The following is a 20,654-nucleotide window of genomic DNA, read 5'->3' on the forward strand; positions in this document are numbered from 1 at the left end:
AAGAAACAGTGGTCTCAGAGAAGCCTACTGAAATAATCTCTGCAATTTGGGATAATTACCTTAAGTAATTAAGAAGTTAGGGTTCATAAAACAACCACAAATCTTAGTGCACTGTAAAACCATTGTCCACACTAGACAATGTTCCTTTTTTAATAGGAATAGGATTTAAAACACTGCAATGTTTAGGTTTGAAAACATTATGAGACTTGTATTGAGTTCCTTCAATTGTTCTTGCGCAAGAACCAGCTTATACAGTAGTTCCGAACACAATCCTATCTTTCCTACAGCAATCTACAATCACACAATCCAAGCTACTGCTCTGTGTAACACCAACATGTCACATTCACATATATAGAATTTGGCAGACACTCCTTTTCAGAGTGACACTCAAAGGGCATAATAATTTACTCAAATTCTCTAAGCTAGTATTGATTCCAAAATTGAAGACTTTTTTTTTTAGCTATAATACTACTAGTAGTAAGCCACATAATAACCCAATAGCTATCAAAGTAGATACAACCAAACTATGACATAAACCTTAGAACAAAAAAATAAAAAAGATTAATTTAACATGTTGAATCATATCAAAAGATTTATTAATTGCTCCCATTATGTCCCATTAAACATCAAGCTACCTTAAAACAGAAAGAATTTATCCAAATGGTAATTGACCCATTAATCATTTCTTACTGTTTTCACTTCAAAGAGGCACAGCTCATTTTGGCTTTGCAAAACATTTTCTTTCTTAAGCTCCCCCCAAGCTTTCATAAAATGATCAAATAAACATAATTAATTTGTAACTGCAAAAACTGAAAGCACCATCTACTAAATGTCCCATATAAAACCCCCTAAAACTCCTTCAGCCTGTAAAAAGAAAGTAAACTGGTCTCTGCGTAACCTACCCCCTATAGGGGAATTCTGACTGATGAATCAGTCAGGAATCACTTCCATTTTAATGCTGCTTTTTTTTTTTTAAACCTCCAACATTCCCACTCACACCACCACTTCACACCACATGATCTAACATACTGGAAAATAGCGGTTTAGGAAAATCAAGATTATCCTTATTCAGCAGAATCAGTAGAATCACACCTCCTGTTCGGGACATTGTGAGAACAATACCCTGGAGACCTGTAGCCCCAACGACCGGGAACTTCCTCTTTCTTAGTCAAGCGTATTTTTCCAGCATTATACTCCACATCTTCCTGCCTGACGTCCTGACTCTTACGCCATCCCTGAGTTTTTAAATGTAAACACCGACAACACCATAAACAGCTGGACGTCAGCCACCTGGCAGCGCCCATCCTCCAGAGTGTCTGAAGTCCTCATCTGAATGCGGCAGCATGAAAGCAGCCAGGTTTGAATTTTGTCACTTTGAGGGAAGCCGACAGCCATTTGTGGTTGAGCGGTGTTGGTTTTCTCAGGTTGGTGTAAAAGGAACAATGCCACAGGAGTGTTGCACACAAGGGGTAAACTAGAGCTATAAACAGTAAATAAAAACATACTGAGCTTCTTACTATAGCTTACATGTGCAAGTTCACCTTTTTCAAGATTATTATTTATAGTTCTCATCATATCAGCACCTGGTTTGGTAAATCAATGCTTCATTACGGTAAATCGGATGAGCTGCTGACTGAATAAAAAAAAAACAGTCACAGGGGTGCCGGCTGTGCTTAAACCTTTGAACGGTGCTGTACACCATGTGAGTCATTAAATTTGGAGGCAACCCTGGACAAGATGTTGTAATCACAGACACAGAGACAGGGGTAGGTAAACATAATGGTAGGCTAAGGGTTAAAAGTGTGGCTGAATGCTGAGGAATGCTGTGTAGTCTTTCACGTGAGGCGCCGACACCGACACATGCTGAAAAATCTGTTTGAGTGCTTTATGGATGCTGGTCTTGGGACTGTAGTGAAGGCTTCATTTCCTGTTATGGTGGAGGACCGTTGAGAAGAAGTTCAAAGGGCATTCTACACAGAAAAGCAGGAAATACTAATATAGCCATACCACTATAGGGAATGTTACAGGGGGCTGGGGCTTTAGGAGTTTTTAAACTAATAACAAACAGCACAGTAATTACATTATTCAATTGTAATTATATTATTTATAAAAACATTTTTTTGCTGGGATTGCTGAATACACATGTCCAGTTTACCTCTGGCAGATCTACCACACAGCTGACAGGAGTTAAATAATGTACCAGATACTACACACAACTTCACAGGTCTTATAGAGAGAACAGTTTTGGTGTTTCTTGGCACACAGTTGACTTCCAGCATATTAGGTCACTTTTCTTTTTTTGAAAATCAACTATTTTTTTCCTGAAACAAGTGAACGGAACTCAAGAATTACAATTAAGCTGAACCCAAATAATCTATAAGCACACCAAAAACACTCAGAGCTCTGAAACAGTAAAAGGGGGATAAACAGAGGGAGAGACAGACAGCAAAAAAACTACAGAGAGAGAGAGCGCGAGTGGGTGAAGGAGATTAGTCATGGGAGACTGCTTTAGCTGGCTTTAGAGGCAACTTTCAGCATTCCTTCCACTAATCGCTCAAAGGCGTGAGGATCGCATGTATACACACAATGCATGGCTCTATTGCTGCCATGGTGACGGTTTTCTATATACAACATCCCATAATAAGCCACACACAGAGAACAGAGCCAGTCCTAAGATAAACTCAAGTGTCATTTTGCGCCTAGATAATAAATAATACACTCACAGCCAGGCTAACACACAAACACTGAGAGTTTTGTAATTGATCAACTTTAACTAAAATTTAAGTTAAAGTTGATGTAAGTTGTGTCGTTTAAGTTCAGATGATGGTGTGGCTGTTTGTGCTTTAGAGTCACTTCTCTGGTGTATAAAAGTGTGAAGTAACACAGCATGGCTGCAAACTCTTTGGAGCTTTTCTGTATAATTCAGTTTGCTGGGAGGGGAAAATCGAGTTTAATTGAGTTATTCGTCAGGGAGTTTCAATTTGTGCCGGGCTGGCTGGAGTCTCATCGCCAGACCACAATCACACTCAGAAATGGGAGCAGCCACAAGGTTTTTTGGGAACACATCTAGATAAAAGCTGCTTGTGTGCTCTGCTCAGAAACAGGCATTAGAAAAAGTCAAATTGTAGAAAAGACAGAAAACCCGGCAAAAAATAAACAACAGAAAAGAGGAAGAGGAAGACTAAAGTGTTATTATTATCCACCAGACAGGAAGAGAGCATAGGGTCTATAGGAGCTCTAAGAATAGCGCTCTCTGACATAAACATACACATGTAAATTAAATGCCATTAAAACTAGCATTTACTGGAATATTACACATAGAAAAATATTAAATCAACTACTTATTAAATACTAAATGTTTATTTTATTATTTATTTTTTACACGTATTACAAAAGTCAGTCCAAAGTCAGGAGTGTTAAAAGTAGGTTATTTTCACTGTTGTAACTGATTACAATTACTATGCCTGCTACTAATAATAAATATCATGTGTAAATGTGATTATTTTGTAGAAAAGGTCAGCAGTTCTGACTCCAAAGTGAACTGTTCTGAGGACTGTAAGTGTCAGCTGTTCCTGGACAGCTGAACCCATCCACTAGAGAGACAGTGAGTCTGGCTTCCACACATGTTTAACACACGACCAAGCCTCTCCACCTCCACACCCTCTGGGAGCCGTGACCACCCCACACTGCCTCTACCTCACACCTTCCAACACCCACATGGATTCTGCTTTTGTTACAAAACTGTTGATTTCACCAAATCCACACAAACAAATTAAATTTGTACAGCCATCTGTACCACACTCAAAGTGGTTAAAGCAGAAATGCCAACATGCATGTTAACATATCTCAACATACAATTAATTCTTTAATCTAACATTAACAGCTGCCAAACAACATTACTCCAGTACTGCTGTGTTCCATCTGAGTTCTAGGTAGGAAAATTTAAATAGAACTCCTCACAAGACAAATTCCCTACTAGGAAAGAGTTCAGACTCCAACATGGCTTCGCTGCAAAAAAGCAGTAGTAAAAGTATACAGTTATAGTATATAGTATACAGTTTATTATTACCTCTATCTATTAGTGTCTCAAAAAATCAGTCATACACACAGTGTACTATTCAAATTCTATTGTGTAGACATGTTTCCATGCAGTTTGGATCCGCAAAATACTGTACAGGGTTCTTGCACCATTTTAAAAGTCAAATTAAATGCTTTTTAATACAGTTTTAAGACCTCAATAAATATAATTTAAGACCCAAAAATGTAGTCATAATTAGTATAGTTCTATCTTCTGTATTATTAGCTAACTTTCCTCTAATGTATGTTAGCTAACTCGATGCTAATGTTAAAGCTAGGTCTCTGCTAACCATAGTTCTATCCCTGGTAACGTTAGCTAGCTCATTTAAGCTAGCTAAAATTAGTATGTTAATAATGTTAGTTAGCTAGCTGCTAACATTAGTATGTTATCTAATTCACAGCTAATTTTAGCTAGCTTTCCGCTAATCTTCCTTCTATCCCTGTTAACACTAGCTGGCTCACTTTAGCTAGCTTAAGTCAGTATGTTAGCTAACTCGCCACTTATGTTAGCTAGCTCTCTGCTAACCTTAGTTCTGTAAGGCACATTTAGTCCATTAGAGGGGCATTTACCCAGGCACTTTATCATGTTTTTTCACCTGTAGAAGTGAAATCCCATTTTCTCTACAGGAAAGGTCCCATGATAACCTGGGACAAAAAAAATTCAGGACATATATTTTTGTTGGGTTTACCATAAAACACCAGTAAAAAATGGTCAAATCAGCTGTGGTAAACTTTAGCTATAAGTCTTATCTAAAACGATTCAGCTAATTTTGGGGGAATTTTGGAACAATTAAATGGAATGAATTTAACTCTGGAGCCATCACAACCCCAACTCCAACATTCAACTCCGTTAGTAAATGGAAAGGTGGATTCTAGTGAAAGACAGATTCAAACTATGTCAAAATGAGAGTCGAGAACATAGCATAAACTGAAAGCCTCCCGATTCTAATGCCAGAAATACACTATAACCCATATCACTGATATTTAAATAGTAACACATACAAATGTTTACCAGAAATAAATACAGCAAGCCTTCTTATGCCCCAGCAGAGCCTCTTCGTTTGTGTGTGTGTGTGTGGTGTGTGTGTATTGTGTGTGTGTCTGTGTGTGTGTGTATGTGGGGGGGGGGGGGGGGGGGGTCATTCAGCATATGGACGGAGAGACTCCACTGGAATCTCACCACTAATCTTCATCTGTTGATATGAAATCAGATAGCGTGAGCATGTGCGGCTCTAGTTACTGCTGTGAAAACTGCATCCGTTCACATGGCCAATGTTCCCATGTTCTCTCTAAATGTACTGTGAGTTTAGCACGCAGAGGTCAGGTTGAAAATGCAGAAATTAATTTTAAATACTTTAATCTCTTATTCGTTAGAAAGAACTGTGGCTGGAAGCGAAACAAAAACCCAAATGGATCAACCCAGATTCATATCAAACGTTAAAAAAAATACAAAGTAAAGGCTTTTCTCGAAACAAAAAGAAAAGAGATATAACTTGGGTCGGCAGTCGCTGACGTGCCATAAAGTACAGTCTGTGAGAGAGTACAATATGGGTTTAAAGACAGGCCTCTCATTAAGCAGAACTAGATTCTACAGCATTGTGTCTTTCAGAGCAGTAGAGTGGCTCAAGGCAGCGGCCTGTTCTCAATGTATTTTCAGCAACACGACTAAAATAAAACAAAGAGAGGCTGGAATTACTGCTCCACTTTCATGTAAAAATAAGCGCTAGGCCACTAATCTAGTTTTCTAAGAGTGCTGAGAGGCGGTGAACATAACTGAGGCAGAGTAAAGATTAACAGAGAGAAGAACTTAAAGTAATAGTAATTTTTTTTTAATATCCAGAACTTTGTATTGTCGCATCCATAAGTAATACCAACAGGCATAGCCTCCATCCAGCTAATATCCTGTTTTTTTTTCTGCTGTATACAAAAACAAGAATATTCTCCAATTTCCCCATATCAGACCCCAGAGGAGCATCAGAATATCTGTGGTTCATATTAGCTTGTGGCAAATGCATTGCATTAGAATTAGAAGCGTTATAATAATTTAACACATAAAATTAGAGTATCAAAATCCATACAGCAGCCACAGTAGTGCTAGAAGTAAGCTGCTTTCTAAAACATACTGAACATGTTCACCGCAGACCGTACATACCACAGCAGTAAAGGCTGGTAAATCATGAGGGCCATCATGAACAGGCGAGGCAATGTCTGGCTGCTTGTGCGTGAAATAATCTGATGTATCACCCCATTATTCCCACCTCCACCTCTCACTGTGGGAAACCTAACAGTTGGTCTCTGGGAGCGACATGCTCAACTCTACTCCTTTCTTCCGATGATCACCAATCTGCCCTGGGGTCAACCTGCTGGACAAAGGAGCTTAGCGACCCCCTCCAGGGCTTCCCCAGGTCACTCCTGGGTTATGTTACACCCACAGGGTCACATGGTCAGGTGAAGCCCCTCTGAAATCTTCTTACAGCATGTGCACATGCAAGAGTAGTGCTGCTCTGTTTCAGCATAGATATTCTAGAAGAATGATTTATTCCTAATTTAATCATATTTAATTATTTCCCCGTAGCTAATGCTTCACCATTGCTACCACTGCAAGGAGGATGAAACTAGCATGTGCTTTCTTATTTTAATTTTTTAATGCTTAGGGTAATACCAACGGTGTTAATATTGGTATTTGTATGAAACCATCATAATACTAATTTTAAGTTGAAAGACAGAAAATATAAATATTTATTATTAAATTAGTAATCAGGATAAGTTCAGTCTATTAATCACATTGTCTCTAAAACAGATCAAAGCAATGTTCACAGTTTAATTTATATATATAATCTATATATAAAGGTATTGTTATGACTGTCCTCTCAACCCTTTAGACTCCAGTCAGTTTGATAGAGCTGTTACTGGTGACGAGTGTTTGTCACAGTCGTGACCACTAACAGATTTTTCACCACTCACACACATGCGCACGCAAACATGCACACACACATGCACACACACATAGATGGATGTCTTATGGACCATTGTCTGAATAATACTTTATGACCACTCCCTAGCTTGTATTTTTAGACGAATAAAAACAAAGGAAACTGTGAGCAGCTCTCTTTACCCACCGGAGAGATAACAATAACACGCATGGTGTGGAAACAGAATGAATAGCACTAGCACAGCAAAAGCTGGGGCTGTTTTTTTATAACTTAATCAAGCTAAACTTTATTTTTTTCATAGAATAGAGTTAAAGACAACCTGTAAATGCAATAGGAAAAGGACAAAACATCATACAGCTAAACTGGGAACAATAGCTCTTATGGAATAATAGTCAATGTATCTCACTCTCAAAACACAGCTGTTCATGTTTTGGATGTGGGGGGGCCCACGACCTGTGAATGTGAGTCATCCATAAAGCAGACAGAGGAAGGGGGGGGATACCCAGGGGAGCGATGACGATGCAAGTGAGGCATCCTGATGTGTAAACGTCATAAAAATGCCCTTCTACTTTTACATAATAACAGCCAAAGGTCACAAAAATGCTGGGACTCCCATAAACACACCAACTCTGAGAGAACTGGTGGTGAGGTGGTGAGGTACTGAAATTCTCACTATGAAGATTCTGACATTTACCGGTGCTTTTGTTATTCAAGATGTGTATAATTCACAAGATCAATTAACCCATATGTAGGCTAAATTTAAATGGATGTAACTACTCTGTACACAATTGTTATGTGTGCTAAGGCCATTTACATATTTCCTTTTTTGAAGGAAAGAAAAAAAAATCCCCAAAAAATCCAAGAACACAGACTTCTCTTTTAACCTCAGTGGTAGATTTCCCCCAGTTTCACCCCTAGTAGTTTCATCCAGTGGGGCCCAGAGGTTGCTGCTCTTGGAAAAGTGAAAGCTCTAGTAAATGGTCAGTGGTTTGCAGCAGGGCATGGTACACGTCACTAAAATAGCTCCAGCATGGCCAAAAGCCAGAGGGAATATTTCTGGCATGACTGGAATTTGTTTTTTAAAAGGAAATGGTGGTGTTTGACAGATCTTAAGAAAGAGAGGGAGGGGGGCACATGGTCTTGAAAAGGACCATTATGAGGTGAAATGCAAAAATAGCACAGTTTTCAAAATTTCCTTCTCCAATGGAAACCATGTTCATTACAAACCAGTATGTACAGAAATATCCAGAATGACAACCCAATGTGGGATGCAGTCATCACTTAACTGGAAAAGGCTAGTTCTCTGCGATAACCCGGACAAAAAAACAGCACCAGTAAAACAGAACATCCAAGCCTACCTGAGCGAATCCTTCCCACTATCTGAGCTGGGATCTGGCTGCTGCGTGTTCTCAGGGTCTTGTTCTTTGGTCTCTCTCTCAGGAGTTTCAGGTTCTTTAGTGAAGGGTTCAGCTGGAGGCTGAGGAGTGTGCCTGCCTAGGCTCTTGCTGCTCCCAGTCCCGTACTGCCTCTCTTTAGTACCGTCTGCCCTGCGTTCAGTTTCCGCGCAGCGCTTCATGGCCTGGAGCTGAGAGAGGGGCACGATGTCAGCTCCTTGTGGCCGGTGCCAAACGGTCAGCCGACCAGTGGCGTTGTAGTAGTAGAATCGGCCACTCTGGGGGTCGAAGAGCTCCCACCACTGGTTGCCGTCAGCCTGGCGAACAGGAGCGTAGACAGGCGGGTCCCAGCCACACTCTCCTGTTGCCAGGTTTACGTACATGTGCTCTCGGGAGCGGGGCTCCAGGATTTCCACCCAGTCAGAGCTAAGGAACAAAAAAAATAATAAAAAGTCAATCTGATTCTAAAATAAATGAAGCAGGTCAGATTTCACACATTTGCAGATTAGGTGCAGGCTTTCTAAAATCACTAATTATCAAGAATTAACTGTCTTTAATAAAAAAACATTGTGATGCCAAATTTAAGGTAATAGGGATGCACTGAAATGAACATTTTAGCTGAAACCAAAACCTAAGAAAATTAAACACCTAATACCAATTCCATTTTCTGCAGGATGTTATTTATTTTATCTCTTTCACTATTGTAAAAATTAAATAGCCTAATTGCATTTTAAGAAAAGTGGTATAAATTAGTCTTTTTGCCATTTTTGTCCAAATGTTACCATTACAAAATAATACAAAAGTATGAGTTATGTTTTGTCAGTAATAAATGTGAATAAAGTTCACCCATTAAAAATCCACCATCAGTTCCTGAAGCAACTTCTAGACCACATGTCATCTTTCCCTAATGATCATAGGTGTATGTATGTGTATGGTAGACTGTCTGCAGTCTGAGCACTGTGCAAACAAAGGCATTAGACCAAAGCCTTACTATATGAATGCACAGTGTGTGTGTGTGTGTGTGTGTGTATCTGTGGTAGTGCATCTCAGCAAGCAGAATGCTGGCTCAGCGTACACGTAATCCCATCAGCAGATAGCACAGCACCAGAGAGAGCGGCATGAGCTCGCAGCACGAGCTGGAAAGCGTTCACAGACCTCGCATACCAGTACACACACTCTAACACACCAGTGCACACCAGTGCACATACACTATCAGGAGCGCAGCCAGTTCTCCCGAGGACCGCCATCCGTTCACAGAGGCTTTTTGAGAACCAAGGAGCTGGTTAGTGCCATCTCGGCACAATGGGATCCCATGGAACTTGAGTGGCTCACAGAAAATGCAGTGCAATGCAATAAAAATAAAGCGACACATTTATAAAGAGCAAAAAGGGAGCAAAAAGGCTTTTTACTGACTTTTTAAATTGGAGTGTATACATATTACCATACTGTAAATAAATTAAATATAAACAGTCAACATACATCCTAAATTTCTATCTATCTATCTATCTATCTATCTATCTATCTATCTATCTATCTATCTATCTATCTATCTATCTATCTATCTATCTATCTATCTATCTATCTATCTATCTATCTATCTATCTATCTATCTATCTATACCCTCTCATTCATGGTAATGGGTTCTACCATTATTGAGGTCCACATATTGTACTGTATTGTATAAGGAGTTTAAAAACACCTTAGAATTACAGAACTACCACCACTTTAGCCAGTTAGGCTAAATCACAGTGCTAAGCTTAGTGCTGACATTGAGAATCTGATGGCAGTGATAAACTGCAGCTTTACTGTATTTGTGAATGCTGTCTGTTCAGAGCAATTACTCCATCAGACTGAGGAGAGTTATCAAGCCCAAACAAGTTCTACATCCTCACATTCCTACCCCACACACAGCCAAAGACCCTCCTGAACTGAGTAAACTGCTCTTTTTTAAACTGATCTCTGGGCGATATGGTAAATATTTTATCAAATTACCATGAAATATCACATAAGCAAAATTCATCAAAATACAACATAATATTGTCATAATGCACACACTGTGTGGTATGATCCACACAACAGAAAGTGAGATCTGCAGTTAGTCTGAAAAACAACAGCAAAGAAACTAAGGCCATTAATTAGGGTCACCCTACCTAAATAAGAAGCCTATTACGCTTCATTTGATCTAGTTTCTAATGCAGAGACCGAAGCTTTAAGTGGGCTAAATTCAGCCATGCGGGAGAACTGAACACAACTAGGTCTAAGTTGCATCACAACTTCACTGCCCGGGAGCGCCGGAGACTCTTCCTCATACAGGAAAGCTAAGGTCCGCTCTACTGTTGGGAAAACTGGAACCAGACACAAGTACTGATACAGTCAAGCACTCACACACACAACCAATCACAGCCACACATACTACCAATCCACACAGCCTTTTTTGTTAGTACAAGCTGCTTGAGTTGCCCAGTTGACATAATGATCGTTTTCTCACGCAGTAAAATGTTCTTAAGGAGAGAGAATAGAATAGCGCTAAAACGAATGAGTATTTTGGTAGTCAACTTATGTGTTTTTTTTTTTTCTTCGATTAGTCAATGATTATTTCTGTCATGCCCTCCATCTCTGCTTGTTGTTGGTACGGCTCTTTTTTCTAGCTTTCTGTATCGTTTAATAACAACAGAAACAGCTAACTGTTGTGGTATTTAAATGCTATTCAACTGTTCTGAATATTGCCCTTTAAATATGTAGAAAGTGCTGCTATTTAGAAAGGAAATATATAATATGTTGTATTCGGGCACTTTTGCCAACACAGGGCGAGGCAAGTGTAAACTGTGTAAGTGAGCCCAGTCTCTTTCACCCATCTACCCTTATTTTTCTGTCCCCAGTACTTTGTGTAGTGCTACTAATTAATGATTTGTAGACATTGAACATTTGGAGTCAACAAATTTGAATAATTGATATTGTCAATTATATCGACTGATCGTTGCATTTTTAGAATAGAAAAAACACAATATCATGTAATCAATAACAAGATTAATCTTAATTGAGGTGAGGAATATCGATTTTTTACAGTTTTCCATAATTGCACAGCCAAAAGAGGAAAGCATATGGTATACCACTGGTGCCAGGTATACCCAGGACAAGAGTGGACAGAACAACAAGCCTGACTGTTTCCAATAGTGTAGTGCTGAGAGGCCATCTGGCCCTGACACTTCAAAATAGCTCACTTTACCTTTATTAACACTGCTAAACAGCAGTGCTTGCTACAGGTCTCAGTACTCATATTCAAACCCTTTCTTCTGTATATTTATATATCTGTACATCATCAACAACAATTTAAAAAGTGAAGTGGATTGTGCGTTTTTTTTTTTTTTTTTAAACCATATCATTTGTCTATTCTCCATGTGTGACTATGATATTTTGTGTGAACGTATGTATGTGTGTGCGTGTGTGTGTGTGTGTGTGTGAGAACTACAGAAAGCTAAGTAATAAAAGGTTCTCGCTATCTTTGGCGAGAGAATAGCTGAATGGGTAGATTCAGTAGCTCCAGTCAACTTTTAGGGCTCGACATCAAGAGCTTTATGGGTGGGAGGCGTGTAATTGAGGCCCAGTTAAACTGGAGGCCTTTGTGCCCTGGTCCCCACCCAACTTTTTTTCTCACTGATTTTCCCAGTCTCTGGAGAGGCTTTGTGTTTCAGTAACCAAAAACCTCACACTAAATTCTTCTCCATTAAATTCAGATACATCAGAGGCATGCATCACACACACCGTGCCACGAAACACTGGAGTAAATGACAGAAGTCACACAGGTGTGTGTTGTAAAGGGGTCACATTCAACCATTTGCTGGGTAAGTACAAAACATACAGAAACAACAAGAAGCACAAATACACTGAATTTTGGGCAAACAAAAATGCACCTTTAAGCATGTGTACTGTTTTTTTAGCAATGAAAATACTCTGATAAGATTCTGAACTGTGTTGGGGTCGATCCAAGAGTATTTAAGGGCAGACCCAACTCTTCTCAGTCTTCTTACTGTCGTTTTACGTACCATTAACTAACATAAATCCCAGCTCACTGCAAAGAGGAGTGTTCTCAGAAAGCAAAACAACAGTTTAGATTCTAAAGTTTGAAACTATTCTACAGTAAAACATTAATGCATAGATTTTTAAAAAGTGAATTAAATAGATGAGTTATAAATCGACATGCTAAATGCAGTGGGACCGGAACTAGAGCTGTGTCCAATGGAGCTAAAGAGTTGAAAGAAGGGCCATTGCTAAATGGAAAGGATATAAAATTATAATACCCTGCTGTTCTTAGACATAACATGTGTACATTAAGATGATAAGATGATAGACTCTCCAGATAAAGCTCAGCAAATCATCATCTCTATAAGCTGAATCGACAGTGATGATGAAAGCACATTTTAAACACTGCTTGGTACTCTAGGACATAAGCTGAGGAGCACCACTTTGCAAAACCAGGCTGGTCTTCAAATGGTACATGGAGTCAACGGCAAATGCTGCAATGCCACAGCTATTCTAAGATTATATTTAAAATCAATTAGAAAAAGACCTTTAAACACAACTTGGACATCAGAGCATCACGTCCAAGACTCGCTTCCCATGCTTCACCTGTGACCAGTTCAATATAAATAACATGCTATTATAATAAACTATAGTCTAATTATAGACAACCGTTCAAAAATAAGCCAAAATTCCTTAAATTCTTGAAATGTTGTCAAGAAATGCTCTATTGTTTAAAAAATAACTGAGAAATGGCAAATGTCCAAGCGCTGGAGCTCACACAGATCTAGGCCAAATTCTGAATGTATTGTTCTGAACTGAGGGCAGCGTGTTCCTGTGTGTCTGTTCTGGGTGAGGACCAGCTACCTCCAGCCAGAGCCTAGATGTTTCTACTGGCTGAAAACAGAACAAGGACAAAAAATAAATAAAAAATACAAAAGCCAAACTATATGTAACACCATAAAATTACTGGGCACAACCTGGCATTCAGCATCCAAACACCCAACAGGCAGCTAGCCTACACATAAAGCAGTGGGCTATAACTGGGCCTAACAACAGCACTCTATTCTGGGTCTGGCACTTGACCTGTGGGGACCACGCCAGGCCAGTGTGTTTAAAACAGGGCAGCCATTCAGTTTAAAAACCTATTAAGACTTTTGTCCCACTGGAACAGCTAAATACAGACCATATATTTACAGAGCTGCGATACCCTGTGCAAAATTGCAGAACTAAAACTAAAACATCCTGCCAGAGTCCGTAAGCAAACAGGTAAACATGGCCGAAAGTAAGAAAGTAAATTTTGTGTCAGACAACCGCTCCCTACATACATACAACTCATACATTTCACACTGTGGGTATAGTAATCATGCCCAAGTAAATAAAACAGTCCTGACAAGACCTGATACTAAGCAGGGATGTAAGACCACAAAGTACCGTACTGTATCACAAACAAATAAAACAATTACAGTATAAAGTGTTTTTCTTCTCAAAAGAGCAGGAAGGGAGCGGGTATCCAGACTATGCTAAAAGCTAGCCCAGGCTTAGCAGCATTACAAATGAGGACATTCACTGAGAAGAGCTAACCACAGGGTAAACCAGTAAGTGTTTATAGAATAAATACAATTAATGATAACAGTGCTATCATTATAAGGACTGGGTATCGAAATTTGATACCAAAAAGACACCAATCAAAACGTCTCAGAACTACTTCAATACTTTGCATAAAACGCACCAAAACACGCCAAACACAGAGAGCATGCATACACTCTGGTTCACAGTTAGTTTTAACAAGATCCAAAAAGATGGAGTCTCTCATGGTGACAGTAAGAGAATGACTTTACTCATGTTGGCTGTTAAATAAATTCGATGTGTCTTTTTTTTTTTTTTTACAGTTTAGAAAAAGGTATCGAACAAGGTATCACTTGGGTATTGGTACCGTAAATGAGCCAATCAAACTATTCATGAGGCACCATAAATTAAAATTTGTGCAAATTAAACATATCAGTGCATTTTTCCTATTTCTTCTGTGAATAAATCAGCTTTTTGGTAACACATGTAAACACACTTTAGTAATGTCAAAACAGACAATCATTGATGTAAAAACAGGCAGAATGAAGTAGAGATGGGACCGATCCGATACAATATCGGTATCGGGGCCGATATTGACGTAATCCGACGAATCGGATATCGGGCGGGCGCTGCCGATCCACTTACCGATCCATATTCCAGTCCAAAGCTTGAGCTGAACAATTAACCCGCCATAACGTTAACACAAAACGCATCCCTGATCAGGATTCCAGTTTAACAGTTTACCCTGAACCCACAGCAGCTTCAGTCTGCGGCTGACTGAGTAACTTTAGCTGTTTATCTACAAAAAAAGTCCATTATCTGGAGAGTTTTCACTTTGGAAACGCTGTACAGCAGAACGGTACACGTAAAGTCAGCGTCTGAGAGGTAAACAGATTAACACCAGCAGTCTGTTAGCCTAGCTAGCACTGAACTGACAGCAGCTGCATTCCGGTGTTGTGAAGGTATGAACTACAGACTGGAGTAAACTATATTCATAATCCACATATCCTATAAAACCACAGCATCTACAAACACTAACCAGCACAAACACACCCATCTGTTATTAAAAAACAGTCATTAATTTAGTTCGGAAATACAGTTAGCATTGCCACTTAGCCGTTAGCCATCTCCATTAAGATCTGCAGTCTGTTAGCCTAGCTAGCAAAATCATTCCGGCATTGTGAATGTAATAAATAACTATCTTAAGTGAACTACAGCCATAATCCACATCTAATATCAAACCACAGATCCTACCAACCCTAACCAGCACTAAGAAATCTATCTGTTATTAAAAAACAGTGATTAATTTAGCTCGGAAATACAGTTAGCATCGCCAGTTAGCCGTTAGCTATTGCAGCTAATCCTCTACGCTACCTGTCAAAATAAGTCTCCTGCACAACCGTTGCAAAAAATGCCCTGAATTTAATATTTAACGTATTTAATATTTTACTTTTTTTTATATTGAATAAAAATTCATAAATTTATATTAATTAATATTAATAAACTAAAAGTATCGGTATTTGTATCGGTATCGGCAATCTTATATCAGTTTTATATCGGTATCGGATCGGAGCTGAAAAAAGTGTATCGTCCCATCACTAGAATGAAGTATATAAACTGATTTTATCCAACTGAGTTCTGAACTGTAGGACTGAGTGCCAGCTGGATACACAAGGCAGAGAACAACCAATACAAGACCAATGTTTTACCAGGGAACAACAAAGAGCGGCCAGAATCCACCCGTAACTAAGAGAAGGGTAGAGAGCTCTAATTCAGCTGAACACAAACACACTGCTGCACCTGTCCCATAGAGCACCACCTCTCATTCCACTAATGCCACGAGCCGGGGGTGACAATTCCTCACGGGGCCAGTGTGCCCGCATGTGAGGGTGTGAAAGACTGAGTGAACGTGTGTGTGTTTATATATATACATGCTTTCTACTCTAACCAAAGTCCACCAAACCCTGGTAATGGGTGGCAATGCCCTTGATAAAGTATTTTCAATACACTAGTGACAATGTCGCACTCTGTGAAATGTCAATACAACTTCAGAATTTAAATGTCCCATCCATCTAACATCACAAGATAACACCTCACAACTTATACAGGTGTGGGCATTGTTCAGCATTATGCCCATCAAGGAGAAGAAGTGCAGCTGCTTTAATCTGCCAACATAATGCTAAGCAGAAAGTACAGGAGCTAGGTTAGATAGTAGACAGCACACTGCTAACAGGTCTCTTTGCCAGTTAAGCTTCTTTTCCCAGGCCTCAGCAGAGGCTACACTACAGCTGTTCACACCCGTTACACTCTGAACTCCCAACACTGCTCCTGTATGTCTTTGGAGACAGCGTGTCGGAACTGATTTAGCTGGCCTTGTGTTAATCGATCGGCTAAAGGAAGAGAGTGAATTCCAGAAAGTGTGCAGAGGGTGAAAACATAAGGGCAGGCTGGACGCGGACGTGCAAGTGCACGCCGTGCACACATGCGCCAGTAAAGCCTAGAATCATCTGTATTGTTACAGTCACCTCCACAGACTGCATGCAAGTCTAGGTTTAACAGTGGTAAAAAGGCATTGTGTTTGTGTTTGGTTAGCTTAACAACTTGATAACAATCTAGACATTTGCATTTTTTTATGCTTTTACATAAAACTATTTGAAATTTACTTTTATTTATTAGTTAACAGGTGTCTACTGAAGTCATCAAAAATAAACAGAAATTAGTAGAAACAGCTTTGTAACAGCACCTTCACTCCTTTACTAAACTCTACTTAACACTAAACACAAGTCGACACACAAATACAAAAGATAACAGGAGACATCAAACTGACCAGCCAGGCCTATGACAAGGCCCAATCATATGCATCACAATACACATGCATTAGTCTCCGCTCCAACGGATAATGGGACACAGACAATGAGGCCCATTGTTAGCTAAGCCATCGGACTCATTCTACTATTCATCTACAGCAACCCCCCTTCCTGACCCAAACCGTCAAACAGTGCTGGGAGCCAATCAGAAGGTGAGTAAGCAACTACGGAAGGGGAGTGTGTCTGTTTTTGGGGTAAGGATATGAGATCTGGGGTGTGACTGCCAAAATAAAACGAGGCCAGCTCGGTCCTCAAACCCCCCACAGGCCTGAATTCCTGCTATATAAAGAACGGCGGGGTGACCTGGTTGGGATGCTGTGCTGCTGCAGTGTACAGTACAGCTGCTATTGTCTCAAGCTGATCCTTTTCCTGTATCCAGGAAAACAGCAGTGGAAGTTCCAGCGCCAGGTCCAGTTGAGAAGTCAAACCGTTCTCCTGAGACTGCAAAACAGCAACTGGGCCAAATAGCAATAAAACTCATTTCAGTCAGGGCCAAACTAGCTATCCTCCCACTCAAACCCCCAGTGTTCTTCTTCAGGACAAACGGGCACATTGTCAGGTCGTGGGGTGGCCGGACATGAGCAAGCAAGTGTCCAGTGAGGGGAAAAGATGGGAAGTGGGCAGCAGAGTACTGCATTAATCTGAGTACTTAACATACAAAGGTCCCTCTTGTCTGGATCCCCAGCTGTCAGCAGTGGGACAGTGAGTTATTTCAGTAAGCGCTCTGACATATAGAAACAACTGGAGGAGGGCACATTTACAGTAATTGTGCTACACACAAAGTTATCCATCATGAAAGGAATACAGATAACATGAGAATGTTTACTTGTCAATGAGCTGATCAAAGTTTTATCAGCTTTTTTTTGCTATATAAAAATCCAACAGCAGCCATAGCGTCCACTGAGAGAAGGAACAAAGTATCCTGCCTAATTTGTTCCAGTGTAATCTGATGTTGTCTAAAGCAACAGGCCATGTTACTTGGGTGACCTCTCAACCTCTAAGAACAGAGGTGTTGGAGTGGTCTCCAAGGAGACTAGGAATGAGAAGTGAGCGGACAGAGATGTTAACGTTTGCTCTGGGGATTAGCGAGGTTTGGGGAAGGGCAGGCAATGATAAAGCTTTTCCTAAGGGGTTCTGTTCTGGCAGAGCAGATTAACCAATTCAACATAATGGTGGAAACTGAGCTGCCAGGTGAAACAGGACGCAGGCCTTCTGCTCCAAATAAACACAGACTGGACAGAGCACACAGATTTTAAAACATGTTAATTAGGCACTGCAGTTAACACTGACCAATCCAGAGCCTTCCTCTACTGGACCTCACACCCATACATGGCCTGTGGTTGTAGTCTGCATTTGCAAATCAAATTCAATTAAATGTTTTGGGTATTTATTGATTTATTGATTGATCAAAATTAGCCTAACCTTTGACTAATATGAAATGATCAGCATTCCTATATAAAATACAAACGTTCTCCAACGGCTCTAAAGTTTTTCACATTTGACTGAAAGGTAAACTTCCATCACTGCAACGTTCTCCTTTTGTATGCAAGACTATTGTGTTCCAGACCTGCAAACGGGAAAACATCCTATGAGTCATCCCAGCTGACAGATGGACCCCTTTACGTATAGATACTATTTGTGCCTGGAAACATGTGCTGCTGTATAATAAGTAAAAAATATATATATATAAAATATCACACACAGTAATTTAAGTTCTGTTAAAGATGAATTGTTAACACATTATGATGGTTATAAATTTCACGTGTCTTAGCATATAATAGTGATCATCAGCACCTAACATTTTTAACAGAATACTGAAATTCCTACCTTTAGTACAATACTGAAAATGTTGACAATGCTTTCAAAGTTACCAAATTAAACGCTAGCTCAGTTAAGGGTTTAGGAAACACTTGTTGGAAAGACTTTATAGAAACGTTGTTTGTTATAAGAATCTCTTTATATTACTATCAAATTGGTGTTTACAGAGTCACAGTAGAAAATAAAAAAGCAGTACATACAGCTGGAACTTCACGTGAAGTGTGACTTTAGTGTGCACACTTTTTATATTAATATTAATTCCGACTGGGGCTCCAGCTTTAAGAAGAATAACAATAAAAACACAGAATTGTCTAAATACATTTCACAGTAGACCCTAAGATAAAACAGTCATACAGTAATACATATTGAACACATATAGGCTTTTTACAATAATATTTTTAAAAGATTGGTTAACCAGTAAACTCTTATCAACTTTACCCCAACACCCCAACTTTACACTAAATACAGCCTATCAGACAAACCATGCCAGAGTTAGCCAGCTTCTTCAGTGCTAAAAGTGGAACTACAGAACTGTAAGAACCATAGACTTCAATTAACTTTTAGCTAAACTATATTAGTCTGGTAGCTTACAGGGCTCTGTTTTCATTGTCTGCAGTTCTGTACACTAAACATGTCTTAAACACTCTGCGGGTTTCTTCAGCTTAGATTCAGCTCTGTTTTACAGTGTGATTCAGCAACAAACCACAACACATCATCCCTTACACTCACTCACCCACATCTGAGCAGGTTTATATCCATATCAAAGAGGAGACTTAATCAACACCACAGGTGATAACACTCTGGGGACAAACTGATTTACTTACATCAATCAATGAGGGAGAGAGAATGGAAACTGGTTACTAGGTAGCTGATAAGTCAATGAAACAATGAAACAAAATAAAAAACAAAAAGCTAGAGATGTAGTTTATAAATACAACAATGTTCATTTTACTTAAACTTACCTATAAATAACAAAATCAGATAAACTGATTCAGAAACTGAGGTGGCCATACTTTTTTTCCAGAGGTGTGTATATATATATATATATATATATATATATATACACACCTCTGGGTGCTTTTACTGTGTAATAAGCAACTATTCATATAATGATACAACTACAGCACACTTAACATACTCACAGTTGAGAATAAACATACAAACAGATGGAACTTTAGTGAAAGTGTGACTCTTGTGTGAACACTATTTAACCATATAAGTTATCTTCCCAATGGGGGATCAATGTCAAGAAGAAAACCAGTAAAGACACAATTTTCTAACCACACAACAGAAAAAAACACAAGAGACCCAAAAACACAAAAGTGCTGAATATTCAAAGTGGCTTTTAACATAAATATTATTAAAACAATAGAATTTTAACAATTAAATATAATAAATTTCCCAAATATACATAATATGCATTACTACACAACTAATGCAAATTTTAGTCCCATAAATCACACAGCAGCAGTTCAGTCAGTCCCTCAGAAACAGCAGCAGAGCTGAGGAATGAATGAGGAGCTGGGCTAGTAAACTACAGTTCACACGTTCCTTCATATCTCACTCACTAAAACTAACTTTATCACACGAAGAAAGCGAGCAATAGTTGAATATTCAGGATCGCGGTCAGTGTTTTTCTCTCAGGCTGAAATAAACAGACTTAGCGCTCGTTATTTAAACTGTGTGAGGGGGTTACCCGCCTGGCTAACTCGGGGTCGCGCGACACTAAACTCGTCGGTTAAAACGTAGCTAGTTAGTTAGTTAAACAAATAAACACCGATTTCTCCGCTACTAAATTCTTAATACTGCAGTTAAACCCTCATATCTTACCTCGTTCCGGACATTTTCCTCACATTGTCTGAAAGAACGACCAGAAAAGGTGAATTTTGTCCGTTAAATCTCCGCGAGTCTCTCTGTGGTTCAGCTCAGCTCCGCGGAGGACCTGCAGACTGAGCTCCAGTCCGAGCGGCCCGCCTGCA

General features: G+C 39.4%; 1 protein-coding gene across 2 annotated transcripts in view; it reads right to left on the reverse strand.

Moving 5' to 3' along the window:
* Window positions 1–20,654, reverse strand: part of arhgap46a (Rho GTPase activating protein 46a) — a 34,606-nt gene extending 13,952 nt beyond the window's left edge. For both annotated transcript variants that reach the window (XM_007248410.4, XM_049471680.1), the window contains exons 1-2: window positions 20,506–20,654; window positions 8,369–8,830 (exon numbers count right to left, since the gene is read on the reverse strand). In XM_007248410.4, coding sequence (XP_007248472.3) covers window positions 8,369–8,830; window positions 20,506–20,519 — 476 coding nt within the window. In that variant the 5' untranslated portion in view covers window positions 20,520–20,654. The remainder of the gene's footprint in view (window positions 1–8,368; window positions 8,831–20,505) is intronic.

Source organism: Astyanax mexicanus, chromosome 24 (genome assembly GCF_023375975.1).
Source record: "Astyanax mexicanus isolate ESR-SI-001 chromosome 24, AstMex3_surface, whole genome shotgun sequence".
Lineage (NCBI taxonomy): Eukaryota > Metazoa > Chordata > Actinopteri > Characiformes > Acestrorhamphidae > Astyanax > Astyanax mexicanus.